Below are 16,485 nucleotides of genomic sequence, written 5' to 3' on the forward strand. Positions count from 1 at the left end.
GGCCTTATTTTCATAGATCCTGGGCACAACTCATTGGGAACTGCGAGTGCCCAGCAGCCGGGCACATCAGGCCCCAGGATGTGTCTGGGGGAGCACCCCAAAGCCCAAGCACCCTGACATCAGTGCCCACTTTGAAACCCATGCAGACCAGTGTCCTCTCAGCCTGATCGGGTAGATTGGGGTCCCTGTAACACCAGTGTCCATCCTGTGTCACTCCAGATACTACACCAGCTCAGCATCTGGCCAGAGCAGGTGTGTGGGGGTGGGGGGAGGAGAGAGTTAATCGTTGGAAACCGAAAAGCCTGGTAGCGGGGGATAAAGGGATTTAAGACACCCACGTAGGTTTTGTTACAATCAGATCTACACCAGGCCAGTGCCAGTGGGGTGGGGGGAAGGGAGGTACTAGCTGATCTTCATACCCCGCATCCCTTGTTCCAGCGGGGAAGAGGTTAAGGCGGGGAAGTGCAGAGTAAACAGTAGACTGCTGATGGGGATTTTCCATTCCTGTCATGCCTCATTATCTCCCAAAGGGGCAGAACTTCTTTCAAGTCCAGGGACTAAGGGAGGCTGCTGTTATTCCACTGTTGTTTTAATTTAGCCAGTATACAAATATCTCTGTTAGGGCTGGTCTGCAAAGAGACCACAGCGCTTCCTCCAGTGTGAGTGTCAGGGGGGGCTTCTGCTCCCAGCTACCCCCCCACTTTCTTTCTGGAAAATGTTTATTTAAATAGGTCATTTACGAGGCCCACCTGCCGCGCAAAGATCTGTTTGCATGTGCCAGCTCCCAGCGGCTGGTATCTCTCCTTGAACTGACCCCCGCCTCTCCCCCGCCCAGTCCAGATGCACTGGCGGTGCCTGACTGTGGAAAGGCATGTGGCCTTGTTGGGCTGGGTGGATTTTTTTTATTTCTCCCTCTTCTTCAACGCAAGCACAAAAATCTTGCCAGCCCAGCTGTGGAATGATTTACTGAAGAAGTGACATGCTGGCAGTTGAACAATGTTCGTGCCCAAAGGTGGCTGAGCCCGGGAGAGGAGAGATGTTTGTTTTTTTAAAAGGAAGGCGTGTGGGGAGCAGGCAGATCTCAATCTGGACGGTCGCATGGGCTCCCGGCCAGCGCTGGATGATTCTTGGCCATGGGAGCTAAGGGCAGAATGTGAAACTGACAAAACTCAGCAGCTGTTTGGTGCCTTTTCAGGGAGATCTTTAAGTGCTTTATAAACATTCAGTGAATTAAGCCTCATGGTCTTTCCCCCCGCTCCTTGGGAGGCAAGTAAGGATCATTATCCTGATTGTGTAGATGGGGAAACTGAGGTGCAGCAAAGCCCCTGCTCTAACCCGCTAGACCCCACTCCCTCCCCAGAGGCAGGACTCTGGGATTCTATTCCTAATACTCACTGGCTGCTCTAACCACTAGGATAAAACCTGCCTCTGCCTTTTAACGTTTGGGGTGTGATTTTGCACAGTGCCAATCTGAGAACTTGTGGGTGTGTCCACGTAGGGGCAGGGTCCCAGAGTGTTAAAAGGAGGGTGGGGGGAGCTGAGGGCCTGAGTTGACCTCCCCTTTACAACCTGCTGCCAAGAGAGCGGATACGATGGGGGTCTAGTGCCAAGCGACTCTCACTCCCCCGACCCCCCGACTAGCGAGGGAGATCGGGTGAGCTGCAGCATTTACGAGACCCAAAGTCTCCACCCTGGCCTTTGAAGGGGCTCAGATGCCAGAGGCCCATGATGTTAATTCCCCGCCCCGAAAAGAGCGAGGCCACACATGCTGAAGGCCAGCCGCAAAGCTGGCGTGTACATGCTAAGCCCCGGTCCCCTTGGCCTCTGGGGAGGAAGCTGTGGGAAATGGCTTGGCAACTTCTGGGACTCTCCGCTCTTGCTGTGCATTAACTCTGGTCTCCTCTCGCTTCCCCTGGGCAGAGCATTTCTGCCTCCCCTCCGGAGAGCCTGCAGGGTGAGGAGCGGCCGGGCGGCGCAGGGCTCAAGCGGAAACGGGAGGAGAAGGACCTGCCAGGACATTATGTGAGTGCAGCCATGGAGTCTGGCGGGCGACACTGGATCCCTGCCCCTGGGAGGATGGGTCGCGTATTGCTGGGGGGGGAGGGCGCTTATGGAGGTGGCAGAGGGCACTCGGGTGTTTGAAGGTCTGGGTTTACCATGCAGTGATGTAAAAGGCAGATCCCGCTCCTCTGGGGCGTTTCAGAAGAACACGTTAGACAAACTCCTGTCTGGGAGGGTCTTAGGTTTACTTGGTCATGCTTCAGTGCAGGGGGCTGGACCTGATGATGACTCGAGGTCCCTTGCAGCCCTGCAGTTCTATGATTCAGTCGCAAACTCCAGCGGACCAATGTTCCACCGCACCAGGCTGGGGGGGCTGCCCATGTGTGAAGCTTGAGGCCTCCCTGAACCCCTAAAGGGCTATCAGAGAACCCCGGGGGGGCTTTTCAGCCTGGCAGTCATCACCAGACTCTCCCATTAGGGGCTCATGTAGAAAGGTCGCATGGTTCAGTGTATAATGCACTGGGCTGGGACTCAGGGGATCTCAGTTTTGTTCCTGCCTCTGCTGGGTGACCTTGGAGACGAGCAGCTGGGTGCCTCACTGGGAGTCATTCCAGAAGCATCTGGGGCAGGAACGGAGCGGGCCTGATTCTGATCTTGCTTACAGGGTGTAAATTGGCTTCAATGCCATTAAAGTCAATGAGCCACATTCTCTGCTGGGGTGACCTGCACCCTGGGGGAGCTCTAGTCCCTTATGGAGCCTTTGGAGGCAAGGCAGGGGGCCTTGGGCGATGTCCAGAACAGAACCCCAGAGGGGGTCTGCTCCAGCCTCTCTCATTAGGGGTCACATAGGCAGGTGGCATGTTCACTGGATTGGAGCTCAGGAGACCCGCATTCTTTTCCCAGCTCTGCCACTGACCTTGAATAGGTCACAGCACCTCCCTGTGCCTCAGTTTCCCCTTCTGATCTTTTCCTCTCTTGTCTAGTCAGACTGCAGTCTTGCTGTCTCTCGTTAGTTGTACGTACAGCACCTAGCGCAATGGAGACCTGATCTCAGTTGAGCGCGTTTGGCTCTGTTCCAATACCACTAACAATTATACACCTGCCCAGCCTGTTGTTGTTTTTAATGTTGCCCAGATGCTATGGGATTTTTCTTCCAGATTCTGCAGGAGCTTTGGGGGAGAAATCTGGGGGCTGATGATGATCACTTCAAAAAAGAAAATTCAGTCCAGATCCTATGGAGATAGGAAATGACAACTCTGAAGAGCTTTTTAACTAAAAGGGACCTTTCAACGTTGCTTACTAGCTTTAAAGTGCTGCAGAAAATATTTGGGAAAATACCTTAAAAAAGAATTCCACAGGGAGACCTTAAATCCGAGGTGTTTCTGGGTCTCCGCTCATCTGACACAGCCTTTGCTTGTGTGGTGTCTGATCCAAAGCCCATTGAAGTCACCACTCACTTCCTTGGGCTTTGGGTCAGGGAGACAAGCCAAGAGAGTGGATAGATAATAATAATCCTTAGGATTTATCTAGCGTTTTCAAGCTGTTATCTTAAAACACTTTACAAAGGACATCAGCATCAGTCTGCCCATTTCCCAGATGGGAAAATTGAGGCACAAAGAGGCGACGTAACTTGCCCATCCAGCAGGCCAATGGCAGAGCTAAGGATAGACCTCAGGTCTTCCAAGTCACAATCCAGTGCTTGAGCCACTAGGCAGCACTGCCTCGAAATCTGTCCTGTGTCGGCATTTTGCTGTTTTAATGGTTCCTTGCTCTGTTTCTCCCCTCAGCAGGACAGCGACGGGGACAAGAGTGATTATAACTTAGTAGTGGATGAGGTGAGTGAGAAGGTTTTAATTCGATCTCTTAAGGCCTTGTCTAGACACACAATTCGTAGTACTTTAGCTGTACTGTTTCAGCAGCAACCTAGGGTAGATGCAGTTCTCTCAGTGCGAAGGTAATTGCTGCGCAGAAAGGGGAATGAATTCTGCTGTGGTAAGGCACTTCTAGCAGCTGTAAGATAAAACCGGATCTGGAAACGTCTCTCCCCGAACTGAAATAATGACACTGGTCTGAAATCTGTGTATAAACCAGGCCTAAGATGGTAACTGAAGGCTGCTCTGTTAGACAGAGTTGCCACCTCTGGCGGTTTATCACAAGCCTTGTGATATGTGGTGGTTTTTGGGAAGCCCCAGTTCTGGAAGTCACGTGTCTGTATCAGAAACTCAAGTTTTCTTTTTTAAAAAAAAACAGGAAGTCAGTTTCTAGCCTTCCTGACGGTGGAGAGAAGCTGGGAAATGTGACCTCGGAAAGGCAAATAGAAAGAACCCCAGAGCTGTTATTTTAAAAGAAAAAACCGCCCTGGTCAGCCAGGTCCATGGGTCGGCAAGCTGGAGGCACCTGTCCCTGAGCGGAGACTCGACTGACTTGCAAACAGTCGTTTTGTCTGTCCGGTTGATTATATTGTAGCAGATCAGCGGGCATCCCCCAGTTCTTCCCAGTTGCTACCCATCTGCTCCATGCAGCCAATTGGAAACCACCCAAAGCATTAAAAGAGAGAGAGAGAATTAATATGGCTTGCAAAATTCCCAGGGCATTCAAAAGCAGAGCCAATTTCCCCGTCCTCCTAGGCTACATCTGCAAAAGCAGGTCTGGACCCCACTCCACCAGCTGTGTGACCCTGGAGCGTCTCCATTCGGCTCAGCGGATGGCCTCCAAGGCACCAGGGTCTGGCACGGGGAGAGCCCGCTCTGCTGCTGGCCGTGATGGCCCTGTGCTGTGGGCACACAGTGGGCCCCGGTTCCCTCCTCTCTGAAGGCGCCGTCTGCTTTTCTCTTCCGCGCTGCAGGACCCACCCTCTGAGCCCAGCAGCCCTGCCCACGCACCCAGCACTAAGCTCCCGCCCGCCCGTAGGGACATGCCCGAAAGCCCAGCCTCCCTGGCCTCCAGCCGGAGCACAACGCCCCTCAAATTGAAGGACCAGAGCCTGGTAAGGAGATGGGCTTGCGAGCTGGAGAGAGGCCATGGGATGGGGGGGGATCGACACCTGACTCTGTATCCCAGAGCGTCTCTCCCTGCTGCAGCACATGGGGTGGGGAGGGGGAGTCCGAAGCTCCTCGCCGGTGGATCTGCGAGTGGCATGGATTCTCTGTCCCTGCTTAGAGGGCATGTCACAGGCAATCCAGCCTGGAGGCTGCACCGGGGACTGCCCCTGCTGGAGCTCTGGATTTATAGTGGATGCTGCCCCCTGCAATCCCCTCCCATGTGCCTTTCCCCCATCACACGCAATTACTCGGGCTTCCCGTCTGGTCCTTAACCCCTCAAGCACTTAATGAGAGAGTGTCTTGCCACTCTCTCTCCCCGCCATCCTATTGCTTCCTGCCCACCCCACATCTTCCCCTGGCTCCCCCATCCCTGCCGGACATGAGGAAAGAACCCTGCCCCCTCCAGAGGTGAAGAATTGCATTGCACAGCCCCCCCCTCCCCCCAGCATCAGCCCGTTGCATGGTGCCCCCTATTCTGATGCAACCCACGTCCCCCATTCCTGGTTCCAAGCCCTGGGGGGGTCATAGATTGGCAATGGGGTAAGAGGGATTGTGCCAGGTGGAGAGGTGGCAGTGGGAGCTGGGGAGGGGGGAGGGCACAACAGACCAGGGGTTACTCCTCCTAACAATCCTCTTCTGCCGGGATCCCTCCCTCCTTCTCCAGCACTGAGGGACAGCTGGATGCCTAGGAAAAAACCTGGTCCCCAAAGGGTTAACCCTCCAGGCCACAAGACACTGGAGTCAGATCCGGGGTCTATGTGTCCCCTGGAGGTTCTCCGGCGCTCTAAGGGTTAACAGCAGTCGAGCGAGACAGGACGGTTTGGGGTGCAGGCAGCGTGCAGACTTCGCTGTGCTATCCGCAGGCAGCCTTGCCAAGTGGTTGCAGCAGGGTGGGCTCCGGGAGCCAGGATGCCTGGGTACTATTCCCAGCTCTGTACTGACTCGCTGCACATCCTTGGACCAATCAGTTCCCCGCCCCAGGCCTCGCCTCATCCCATCTGCACAGCGTGTCTACCGTGCCGTGGGAGCACGAGGAGGCCCTAATTAACGAGCATGCATCAGATGCTTGGAGATCCTTGGCGTGCTGATTAATTAATTAGTACCGAAGCACTTCCATCGCTAGCGGGTCTCCCGTGCTGCCTGGCAAGGGGCGAGTGCCTTCGGAAGGGAGGTTAATACGCTGGTAACGGGAGCCTGGCTCTGCAGGTATTTTCCATCCGGCTGCCTGCAAAATTCCCCTGGGCGCCTCCTCGCGCTGGGCAATCTATCGATTTGCCCAGCATCAACCTGATTCTCAGATTGAAACGTCAGCGGGAGGGAAGCATGGGGAGGGAGGGTATTGATTGCGCTGTCATTCCCAGCCCAGCCATCAAGTGAGGGAGCGAGAGGCACTTATAAGATTCAGCAGGAGCAATCTGTCGGCAGCAGGGGTTTGGGAGCCCTCATTAGGGCTGCTGGCACTTGCTGGTATTTCTCCCCGGGACAGTCTGGTTAGAGCAGACGAAATGCCCTAAGTGATGTGAGATTTGCGGGCTCTGCTTGGATTTCTACTGTTCTGCACAAAACCCCCAGGCGAGCAAAAATGCACCAGGGGTTATTGGACACCACTTCAGTGAAACAGTGGGGCGGCTGGTCGATGGGCCTGATCCTGCAAAGGGGCTGGTGCACACAATCCTGGGGCGGGGGCTGCAGACTCTCTGTACAAGTATTAACTGGAAGGGGGTGTTCTCTAGGGGGTCAGAGTAGGGGGCTGGGAGTCAAGACTCCTGTGCTGTCGTCCCAGCTCTGGAAAGGAGTGGGGTCCAGTCCCAGTGGTTGAAGTAGCAAGAGCCAGGACTCCTAGGCTCTGTACCAAACCCAGCCATGGAATCTCTCCGTGAGCTTGGGTAAATTAAGGCACTGCCCTGTGCCTCAGTTTCCCCCTCGAGGTGTGTGAGGTTTCGTGAATGTGCAGGTAGCACTCTGGGGGGCCTTGGCTGGAAGGCTGTAAAGCAGGGCAGGGTAACATCTCCTTTCCATTGCAGAATGATGCCTCAGCCAACACTCCCACCTCCAAGTCCTCCAGCTCCTCTCCTCCACGGGACTCCCTAACGCCTGGCCCTGGGCCAAGCTCGGCCTCCCATCTCCGGCAACTCTCCTCCAAGCCACCTGCCACGGACACCATCAGTGAGTCTCTCTAAGGCATCCGCGTCCTTCTGAGAAACTGCCTGGCCCTGTAACACAGCACGTGTGTGTGTGCAGGGGTCTCTGTGCATGTCAGCTGGTGCAGTTACCAATGTACAGGGCTCTGGGTCAGTGGTGGATTTCCACCCATATCACAGCCAATTTTATGGAAGTGCTTCTGCCGCGCTAATATGGCCTGTCGGTCAATTACACCAACAGGTTCAATGCATCAAGAGAGCCTGCTGTGCAATGCAAGGCACTCCTTACTTCTCAGGTGTGGGTCCATAGTATGGTTTTTGTCAACCTGTGGAACTCACTGCTGCAGGAATTCAGAGTGACAAATACTGTGTCTGGATTTTGGAAAGGGTTCTGCATTGTTTCTGACTAATAATATTTCTGGTTATACATGTGAAAACAAGGGGGATCAATGCGCATGCTTCAAGACATTAGCTGGCAGGCTCAGGAAGGAACTGGCAGAGGAAGGATGGTCTTGTGGGTACGCCACTGGACAGAGACTCGGGAGATCTGGATTCAGTTCCCGGCTCTGCCACAGACTCCCTGGGTGGCCCTGAGCAAGTCATTTAGGCCCAGATTATCAAAGGCACCTAACTCCCATTGATTCAGGTGTCTCAATACCTTTTGAGGATCTAGGCTTTACTCTCTCTGCACCTCAATACCCCATCTGTGAAAAAGAGACCGTTGGCTTTTCGTCTCTTTCGATGTGTCTACACGGTGCCGAGTTACAAAGGGTCCCTGGTATTGGGGGCGGTGGGTTATTTTGATACAATTATTTGATCCTCGTGTATTTTCCTCCCCACCACGGTGCATACTGTTCTGTAGTCCAGGTGCCTTTGGAGAGTTTTCATCTCCTTCTGACACATCAGATACTGGCCACTCCCAGAGACCAGGGCCCAATGCTGGATTTGTCTCTGGGTGCCGTGTGTGTGTGTACCCTGAGGCTACGTCTACACTGCAGCTGAAAGGTGTCACTCCCAGCTTGGGTTCGACACATGTATTAGCTCTGCTTAAGTGAGGGCCTAAAATGACAATGTAGCCGCAACAGCTCGGGCTAGCTGCCCGAGTGAAACCCCATCAGAGTTGATCAGTACGTACTAGGTGGCGAGCCCGAGCCGCTGCGGCTACATTGTTATTTTAGGAACCAGGAAAGAGAGACAGAAGCAGATGGAAAACAAGCGAACTCTTACACTGGACACTCTTGGTCTTGTGCTAGGAGACGGGACGGAAGCTCCTGATCTCCATTCTCTGGACCATTCAGTGTTTTCGAGACTCTATCCTGTGCCCTCTGTTCGTCTCCTCTCGCAGGTGATGCTCCCAGTCCGTTCAATCTCTCTTCCTAGGAGAGTTTTTCCCGGTCCTCCGTCATTTGTGGCTCTGGGCCCCCTCTGGTACTGTGCACAGTAGCCAGAAGAAGCCGCACCATTGCTGTATTACTCCCTTGAGTAAGTGCAGGATTGGGCCCTGCACTGTTGTTTGTTGTTTGTTTCACAGTTGCGCCTAGAGGCCCCGACTGAGATCAGGGCCCCATTGAGCTGGGTGCCCTACAGACAGCAAGAGACAAAGTTCCTGCCCCGAAGATCCAGCTGTTTAAGTGGGGCTCACTTGAAAGTCCTCAGGGGTGTGGTTTAATGTTAAAGGTACAGGGCCGTAGGGTGCCTTGGATCAGCTCTGCCACTGCCTATCTGGGTGATGCTGGGCAAGTTATTTTGCCGCTTGGTGCCTCAGTATCCCCATCTGTAAACCGGGAGCATTACCGACTTCACAGGGGTTGCTGTGCACTGGTGTTTGGAGAGTGCTTTTGCAACCCTCCTGTGAGAGGAGCCGTAGAGCGTCGTGGAGATTTCTGCTAATAAAAATGTGTCCAGGCTGACAGCTGGGTAGTGGGGAAAAGCGTGGATCGAGACTGGCAGTTTTCAAAGTGGAAATAGAGCAAGACTTTGAGAAATGAAGCCCTTGTCTGTGCTAGAAAATTATTCTGACCAGGGGATGGAAATCGATCTTGATAAACGAGGAGAACTTCTGAGATAAATGCACCCGGATCAGCTTAGAACTCTCTTGCGTTGATTTAGCTTAATTCAGTATGAGCCCAGTTTAAAGGAATTTCAGAGTCTCAGCATGTCTAGGGCTGCTGGCTTGGGGCTCAGGAGACCTGAGTTCTTTTCCTGGCTCTGCCACTGATCCCTTGGACAAGTCCCGTTGCCGCTTTGTGCCTCAGTTTCCCCTTTGTCTGCCTTGTCTAAGACATTTGAGGCAGCAGCTGCTTCTCACTATATCTCTGTATAACACTTAACATAACAGGACCCTGATCTCAGCTGGGGCTTCGTGGTGCTACTGTGGTACAAATATTAACTACTCACAAGTTCCTGGCTCTGGGTGGTCAGGCATTTAGATCCATTGGTCCCAGGTTCAATCCCCGCTGACCAGGACCCACCCTGAGGCGTTACGCTGCCATAATGCAGGTAACAAGCACCCAGGGGTGCTGCTCAGTGGCTGCATCTCTTCTCTTGAACCCCCAGCTCTGCGCAGCCCCCTGAGCGTGCCCAGCACCTACGCGTCTTCATTTGGGATGGTGCCCCACGCCACCATCAACGGCGAGCTCTCTGCCCCCAGCACCTACGTGAGCATCCACCTCTCTCCGCAAGTCAGCGGCACGGTGATGTACGGACGGTCCCCTCTGGTGAGTCGCAGACTGGCCGGGGCAGAGGCCAGCTCAGCTCCAGCCACCTCCTGCAAAGGCCCTTCTCCACCTTCACCACAGAATACCGTGCATGCGTGGGATGGAGAGTAGCAGTGGTGAACTCAACAGGGGGCAGCTCAGTGCAGGGCACGGGCCAGTTGAATACAGCCAGTTAGGTGCCCGGCTCCCAGTGGCAGCTGGGGGGGGGTGAGTTTGTAATGGCCCTTTGTCTCTTTAAAGCTCTTCCCCCCTTGGAACATGGCCGGGGCGGTGCCCTTTGCAGCCAAGCCCTGGTCCCATCAGAGTTTTGCTGCCAGGAGCAGGAATTGGCCGTTGGCTGGTCAGCCGCTGCCCCCTCCCATATATTCTTGGAGGAAACAGGCTGCAGAGATAGCCAGAGAGGTTGTTCCAAGCCAGTCTTAGCGCAGGGCGGCCGGACCCTGCTCGTCTGTAGGCCCAGCCACTGTGGCCCTTCCCCACCACGCCGCTTGGTGGACCAGGCTCCCTTTTGCTTTTGCAGGTGGCTTTTGAGTCTCACCCTCACCTGAGGGCTTCCACCATCTCCTCCTCTCTGCCGGCCATCCCCGGGGGGAAACCGTAAGTGCAGCCAAATCTGTGCAGAGGGGCTGGGGGCGGGGGGAGGAAATCGTGGAAACGCCCCAGGGGGAGGTGGTGGAATGCAGGTCATCACCAAGCCAGGCTCCCACTGGCCCACGGCAGCATTCCGCACAGGAGCTCCCACATGGAGGCGGTAATAAACAGGCCAAGGCCATGCTGCAGCCTGGAGGAAGGATGGTCCAGTGGTTAGGGCTCTGCTGTAAGACTCCGGCGCCCTGGGTTCAATTCTCTGCTCTGTCCCTGACAGAGTCGCTTCATTGTTGTGACTCAGTTTCCCCATCTGGACGCTGGAGTTTACAGCCCTGCCTCTTGGGGCAGGGAGGGGGCTGTGAGGACCAATACAGTAAGGCTGGGAGGGGCTCAGCTACTACAGTAATGGGGCTGGGTACCTACCTACCTGGAGAGGTCCCTCCTTGTCTAGTGTGTGACCCCCACCCTCCCTGGCAGGGGAAATCTCCAGCCAGAGGCTACGGACAAAAGTGGGTGACAGATGCCCAGACACAAAGCGTAACGCCCAGGAGGGCTGCATCCCTTTAAGGCCTGCCAGCACTTACCTGCCTCTCCCCCTCCTCCAGCGCCTACTCCTTCCACGTGAGCGCCGACGGGCAGATGCAGCCGGTCCCCTTCCCTCCCGACGCCCTTATCGGCACCGGCATCCCCCGGCACGCCCGCCAGCTCCACACCCTGACCCACGGCGAGGTGGTCTGCGCCGTCACCATCAGCAACTCCACCCAGCACGTCTACACGGGGGGCAAGGGCTGCGTGAAGGTGTGGGACGTGGGGCAGCCTGGGACCAAGACGCCCGTGGCGCAGCTGGACTGCCTGGTAAGGGGAAGGGGCCTGGGGACAAACGAGCAGGGGGAAGGTGGCTTCTGTTGGATCCAGCACAATTCCTTGCTACCCTTGAGAGCCAGATCCCTGGCTGGGGAAAATCGCCATTGCTGGGGTGACTTCAGCTGAGGATCTGGCCCTGTGTGCTGCAGCAGCTGAAGATGCCAGTTTCTGTATCGCAGGCGAGACGCACTGGAGATTGTCACTTGGTTTGTTGGCGTGGCCCCCCTTGGCTGGTAGACTGGACCATAGAGTTTGGACTCAGGATACCCAAGTTCCAGGTCCTGTCGTTGCGGCTGTGTGCCCACCGTGGGCTGGGCTCTGCACTGGTTAGGCCAATGCTCTGTGTGCATGTGCGTGTGTGTGTGTGTGAGATGCCCTGCCTCAGTTTCCCCCATCGAGCCGGCAAAGGAACTGTGCCCAGGCAGTGGTGGGAAACGACCTCTGCCAGGGTCATTTTAAAAGCGGAACGGAGCTGCGTGCGTCGGCTGGGGCCGTTCCAGGCCAGCTTCCCCGGCGCGTCTGGAGCATCGGCGGGGACTGGAATTGCTCCGTTGCTAGAAAACCCTCGTCAAAAGGAAAAGCGATTAATAATTGAGCTTCCCCCCCGGGGGCCCTGTTCATTAGCATGCCAGAGATCCCGGCGCTCCTGCCCTTACTGGAAGGTGCTGCGGAGCCGACGAGTGTGGCAGGATGGCTCATCACTGCAAAACAGGCAGGGCGGGGGGCACTCGCTCCCCTCCCATCTTTGACCAACAGGGCTCCGATTTTTGTCCCTCATGCCTGCTCCCCCCCACACACACACAGAGCTCCCGACGAACTGTCCCAAGTGCGGCGGGTCTGGGACTGAAGCAGCCGCAGCTTGGGGTCACTTCAGCCAGGCTGGATGCTGCGGTGCTGGGCGTGCTTGAAGGGGGCTGGATAGGTTTGGGTGGCTGTGGTACGTGCTGAGAGCTCCCTGCACTTTGCACTGCTTTTAAGAGCTTGTGGGGTGCTCTCTGTCTCCCCCATGCCGCAGAAACCCCGACCGCCCATGGGATGGCGGGTAAAACAGGCCAGTCGCTGTCACTGGGCACTCACACCCTCAGGCACACGGGACAGTGGATGGGCTTGTGCGTAACGTGTTGGCTGGGGCTTCGGGAGATCTGGGTTTAATTCCTGGCTCTGCCACTGATTCGCTGTGTGACCTCGGGCGAGTCATTTAATTGCCCTGTGTTTCTACTTGTGAACCCCTGGGGCCAGAGCCCAGCCTTTCGGGGGGGGGGGGTGTAGCACCTGGCACCGTGGGGCCCTTGGCAATGGGCAGGACACTAGGTCAGGTTGCGGGGGAAGCAGAGGTGGGGAACCGGGCTGCTTTGGAGAAAGGTGGAAATTGCTTCAAGGCCTGGAGGGCTTTAGAGCCTGGCTGCTGAGCCCTGCAGGGTGAACTCCATTGACCTCCACTGAGTCCCTGGCACAGGTGCCCCCTCCCTGCAGGACAGGTGGCTCTGAGAGGCTGCAGGCTGAAATCAGGGGAGACAATCCACTGACCCTTAAGGGGCATTGGATCAGGGACCCCCGCACTCCACAGTGACTGGCTTTAAGGCTGCTCCTCCCTCTCCCTTCCCCAGAACCGCGACAACTACATCCGCTCCTGCAAGCTCCTCCCGGACGGGCGCAGCCTCATCGTGGGGGGCGAGGCCAGCACCTTGTCCATCTGGGACCTGGCCGCGCCCACCCCCCGCATCAAGGCAGAGCTGACCTCCTCGGCGCCCGCCTGCTACGCCCTGGCCATCAGCCCCGACGCCAAGGTCTGCTTCTCCTGCTGCAGCGACGGCAACATCGTGGTGTGGGACCTGCAGAACCAGACGATGGTCAGGTGAGGCCCGCTCCACGCCCCCATAGCTCGCAGGGCCTTCCCTGTGTGGCCCCCCCGGGTCAAGTGCATGCGGCTGGGATCAGCCGGGTGACCTCTGCCTCTCGTTGCCGGTTGGCGACGGTCACACCTCGGGGCGCATGGACTGCTGGGGTGGGACCTGCCGAACCAGCCTCTGGTCAGGTGAGGCCCGGGGTCTGCCTGCCGCCGGCTAGGCATCCCTTCCCAGGGTGCGGGGCGGTGCGGCTGGCTGACGCTGGAGCGGGGAGGAGCTGCCTGGCCGCAGGACCCGATCCTGCAGCAGGCTCCGGGGCCTGACAGCCGCGCTCTCCCCTCCAGACAGTTCCAGGGCCACACGGACGGCGCCAGCTGCATCGATATCTCCAACTATGGCACCAAGCTGTGGACGGGGGGGCTGGATAACACGGTGCGGTGCTGGGACCTGCGGGAGGGGCGCCAGCTTCAGCAGCACGACTTCAGCTCCCAGGTAGGGGGCGCCGCAGAGCCCGAGCGGGTGGGGGTGGTCGCCGCGCGGAGCTCTCCCCTCTCCCGCAGAGCCAGCCAGGCAGGGACCCGTTTCCCGGGGCCTGACTCTGCCTTCTCCCCCAGATCTTCTCGCTGGGCTACTGTCCCTCGGGGGAGTGGCTGGCCGTCGGCATGGAGAGCAGCAACGTGGAGATCCTGCACGTGGCCAAGCCGGAGAAGTACCAGCTCCACCTCCACGAGAGCTGCGTCCTCTCCCTCAAGTTCGCCTCCTGCGGTAGGAGTGTGTGCAAATGCAGATGCGGGCTCAGGCTGGGCGAGGGGTTGCATGGCTGGGCAGTGACTGGGACTCAGGAATAGGCATCTGTTCCTGGCTCTGCCGCTGTCCTGCTGGGTGACCTTGGGCCTCGCTCTGTGCCTCAGTTTCCCCTCCCGCCCGCGGTCTGTGAAGATGAGGGGCCATTTCCCTTCGTGTCTGTGTGGCCCTGGCACAATGGGGACCCAACCTTGGTCGTGGCCTGGAGTTGCTAATGTCACACAAATTTCATCTGAGCGTGATGGCAGAGCTCCGCAATGGGGTTTACGTGGCCAGCCCCGGAATATGGAACGGAGCTGGGAAGAGCTTGGAAGGCTGCGTGGGTGGGACTTCATGTTTACAGGCAGGCTGAAAGTTGATCCAGCCTGGGCTTTGCTTTGGATGTCCCCAGTGCATCGTCCTCTGCTCCCAGGGCAGGTGGTTGCTTGTGGGATGCTGTTGGGATCCCCCCGCGCCTATGGGCAGCGTCTCCCCTTCTGCTGAATCTCTCGTCCATGCACACGACAGCCCCCGCTGACCCATTGGACTCTCCCGCTGCAGGTAAATGGTTCGTGAGCACAGGGAAGGACAACCTGCTGAACGCCTGGAGGACGCCCTACGGAGCCAGCATCTTCCAGGTGTGGTAGGGTGCCCTGCCGGGAGGCACGTTCTACTTAAATCCCTCACCCCCGGCAATGCCGAGAGTGGGAGCAACTGCCCAGCCCATCAGTGGCTGCCCCAAAGCCAGGTTCACCCAGAGTGGACCAGAGTCTGACCTCCTGCACAAGGCAGAACAGGAGTGTCCTGAATTAATTCCTGATTGACCCAGAGCATCAGTTCAATCAGTGGGAGGCTTTCTCTTGGTTTTAATGGCCTTTAGCACCAGCCGTCCCTGCCCTAGCAGAGATCAGGGAGTGCTGAGAGAAAGAAAGTTGGGCTCCGATATTAACTCACCTGAGAACAAGGTCTCGGCCAGTCTTTGCCACTGGTCTCCCTGGCCCTGCTCTCAGCCCCCACCTCGTTATCCCACTATCGGGGCCGCCCAGGGGGCAGGTGCCCTCTCCTAACCTCCCCTCTTTTCTCTCTCTCTCTCAGTCCAAAGAGTCCTCATCAGTGCTAAGCTGTGACATCTCGATCAACGACAAGTTCATCGTCACAGGCTCCGGCGACAAGAAAGCCACCGTCTACGAAGTGGTGTACTGAAGCATGCGTGGTGGGGGGGGCGCTCCTCCCCCCTCTGCCGGCAAAGGCCGGCAACACTGCCTTGGAGCTGCCGGGACCGAGCTGTACCGGGACCAAAACCAGCGTTACCCAGGGCAGCCTTTCCAACCGACCGCCGGGGCCTCAGAACGCCACGTGCGCTGGGAGCGGGCCCCCCCCTCCCCACAGCTTCAGCTGCGGAGCCTCGCGCGGTCGTTCCCGGCTCGGAGGTGGGCCTTGTCTGAGTGCGACGCTCCCTCCACTCGCAAACAGGTGCAGGCGGATGGAGACACGAGACGCCTCGCTTCCTTTCGGCATCTTCCACGCTTCCTCCCCGGGCAGATGTGGGGGAGTTAGGAGTCGCTGGGATCTGACCGGCGCGGGGGTTTGGCTGGAGAGGCAGGGCCCGATGGGCTTCCCAGCTAGAGGATGAGCAATGGCCGGATCCCAAGGGCCGGAGGGGAGTTATTACTGGTGCAAGTGATGCTGTTATCACTCAGTGAGCAAAGGGGCTGGGGCCTGGCACTTCTCCCACATTATTGCTACTGATTCAATGACGCCAATTTTCTGTTGAGAAAACAGCTGTAATTTCTCCTCGGTAAATAAATGTATTTAACAGGCCGTAGTTTCAATCCCTGCATAATGAAACGTGTGGATTTTCCGTGTGGCTGGGGACAAGCACACGCCCCGGATTACAGCCAGGGCCCCCATGAAACACCCCTGCTGCTTTGGTGACTTGGTGAAAAAGGAGCTGGGGTCCTCCCTAGAGATGCTGGTGACAGCTGGGTCCTCTCCTGGGTGAGGGTTGGGGCTAAGGTGCTGGGCTGGACCTTGGGCAAGCTGGGTGAGTATCCCAGCTCTGCTACTGCCTCTCTGGGTGACCTTGGGCAAGTCACTTCCTCTCGTGAGGCCTCAGACCCTCACCTGTAAAATGGGGATAATCCTGCCTGGCTCCCAGGCTTTTGGAGGTTTACTGTGAGCTCTTCAATGCAGGGCCTCCCCCTCCGAGAATGCGCAGTGCCTAGGGTTGCCAGGAGTTTCCTGCAATCGGCCTCAATCTCCCGCTTGCTACTGAAAGGACTCCAGTAGATTTTAACAGGCCAAAAGTCTGGTCGGCAGGGGCAGTGCAGCGGGGCTAAGGCAGGCTCCCTACCTGCCCTGGCTCTGCGCAGCTCCCAGAAGCAGTGGCATGTCCCTGCAGCTCCTAGGCGCAGGCAGGGGCAGCCAGGGGGTGTCTCGGCACACTGACTCTGAAGCGCCCATTGGCCGGGAACTGTGCCCAATGGGAGCTGCAGGGATGGTG

The 16,485-nt window shown here is 57.1% G+C and overlaps 1 protein-coding gene across 9 annotated transcripts in view; it reads left to right on the forward strand.

The window, feature by feature from the left end:
- TLE2 (TLE family member 2, transcriptional corepressor) overlaps positions 1-15,803 on the forward strand; it is a 33,543-nt gene extending 17,740 nt beyond the window's left edge. For 7 of the 9 annotated variants that reach the window (XM_084614270.1, XM_084614272.1, XM_084614273.1 and 4 more), the window contains 12 exons: positions 1,921-2,022; positions 3,789-3,836; positions 4,847-4,987; positions 7,067-7,208; positions 9,740-9,900; positions 10,421-10,497; positions 11,094-11,343; positions 12,960-13,207; positions 13,544-13,691; positions 13,814-13,964; positions 14,544-14,620; positions 15,078-15,803. In XM_084614270.1, coding sequence (XP_084470396.1) covers positions 1,921-2,022; positions 3,789-3,836; positions 4,847-4,987; positions 7,067-7,208; positions 9,740-9,900; positions 10,421-10,497; positions 11,094-11,343; positions 12,960-13,207; positions 13,544-13,691; positions 13,814-13,964; positions 14,544-14,620; positions 15,078-15,185 — 1,653 coding nt within the window. In that variant the 3' untranslated portion in view covers positions 15,186-15,803. The remainder of the gene's footprint in view (positions 1-1,920; positions 2,023-3,788; positions 3,837-4,846; positions 4,988-7,066; positions 7,209-9,739; positions 9,901-10,420; positions 10,498-11,093; positions 11,344-12,959; positions 13,208-13,543; positions 13,692-13,813; positions 13,965-14,543; positions 14,621-15,077) is intronic. The other 2 variants (XM_084614271.1, XM_084614278.1) reach the window with 1 other exon arrangement.
- Positions 15,804-16,485: the final 682 nt, after the last annotated feature.

This window comes from Lepidochelys olivacea (assembly GCF_965140295.1).
Source record: "Lepidochelys olivacea isolate rLepOli2 genome assembly, chromosome: 25".
Classification (NCBI taxonomy): Eukaryota; Metazoa; Chordata; order Testudines; family Cheloniidae; genus Lepidochelys; species Lepidochelys olivacea.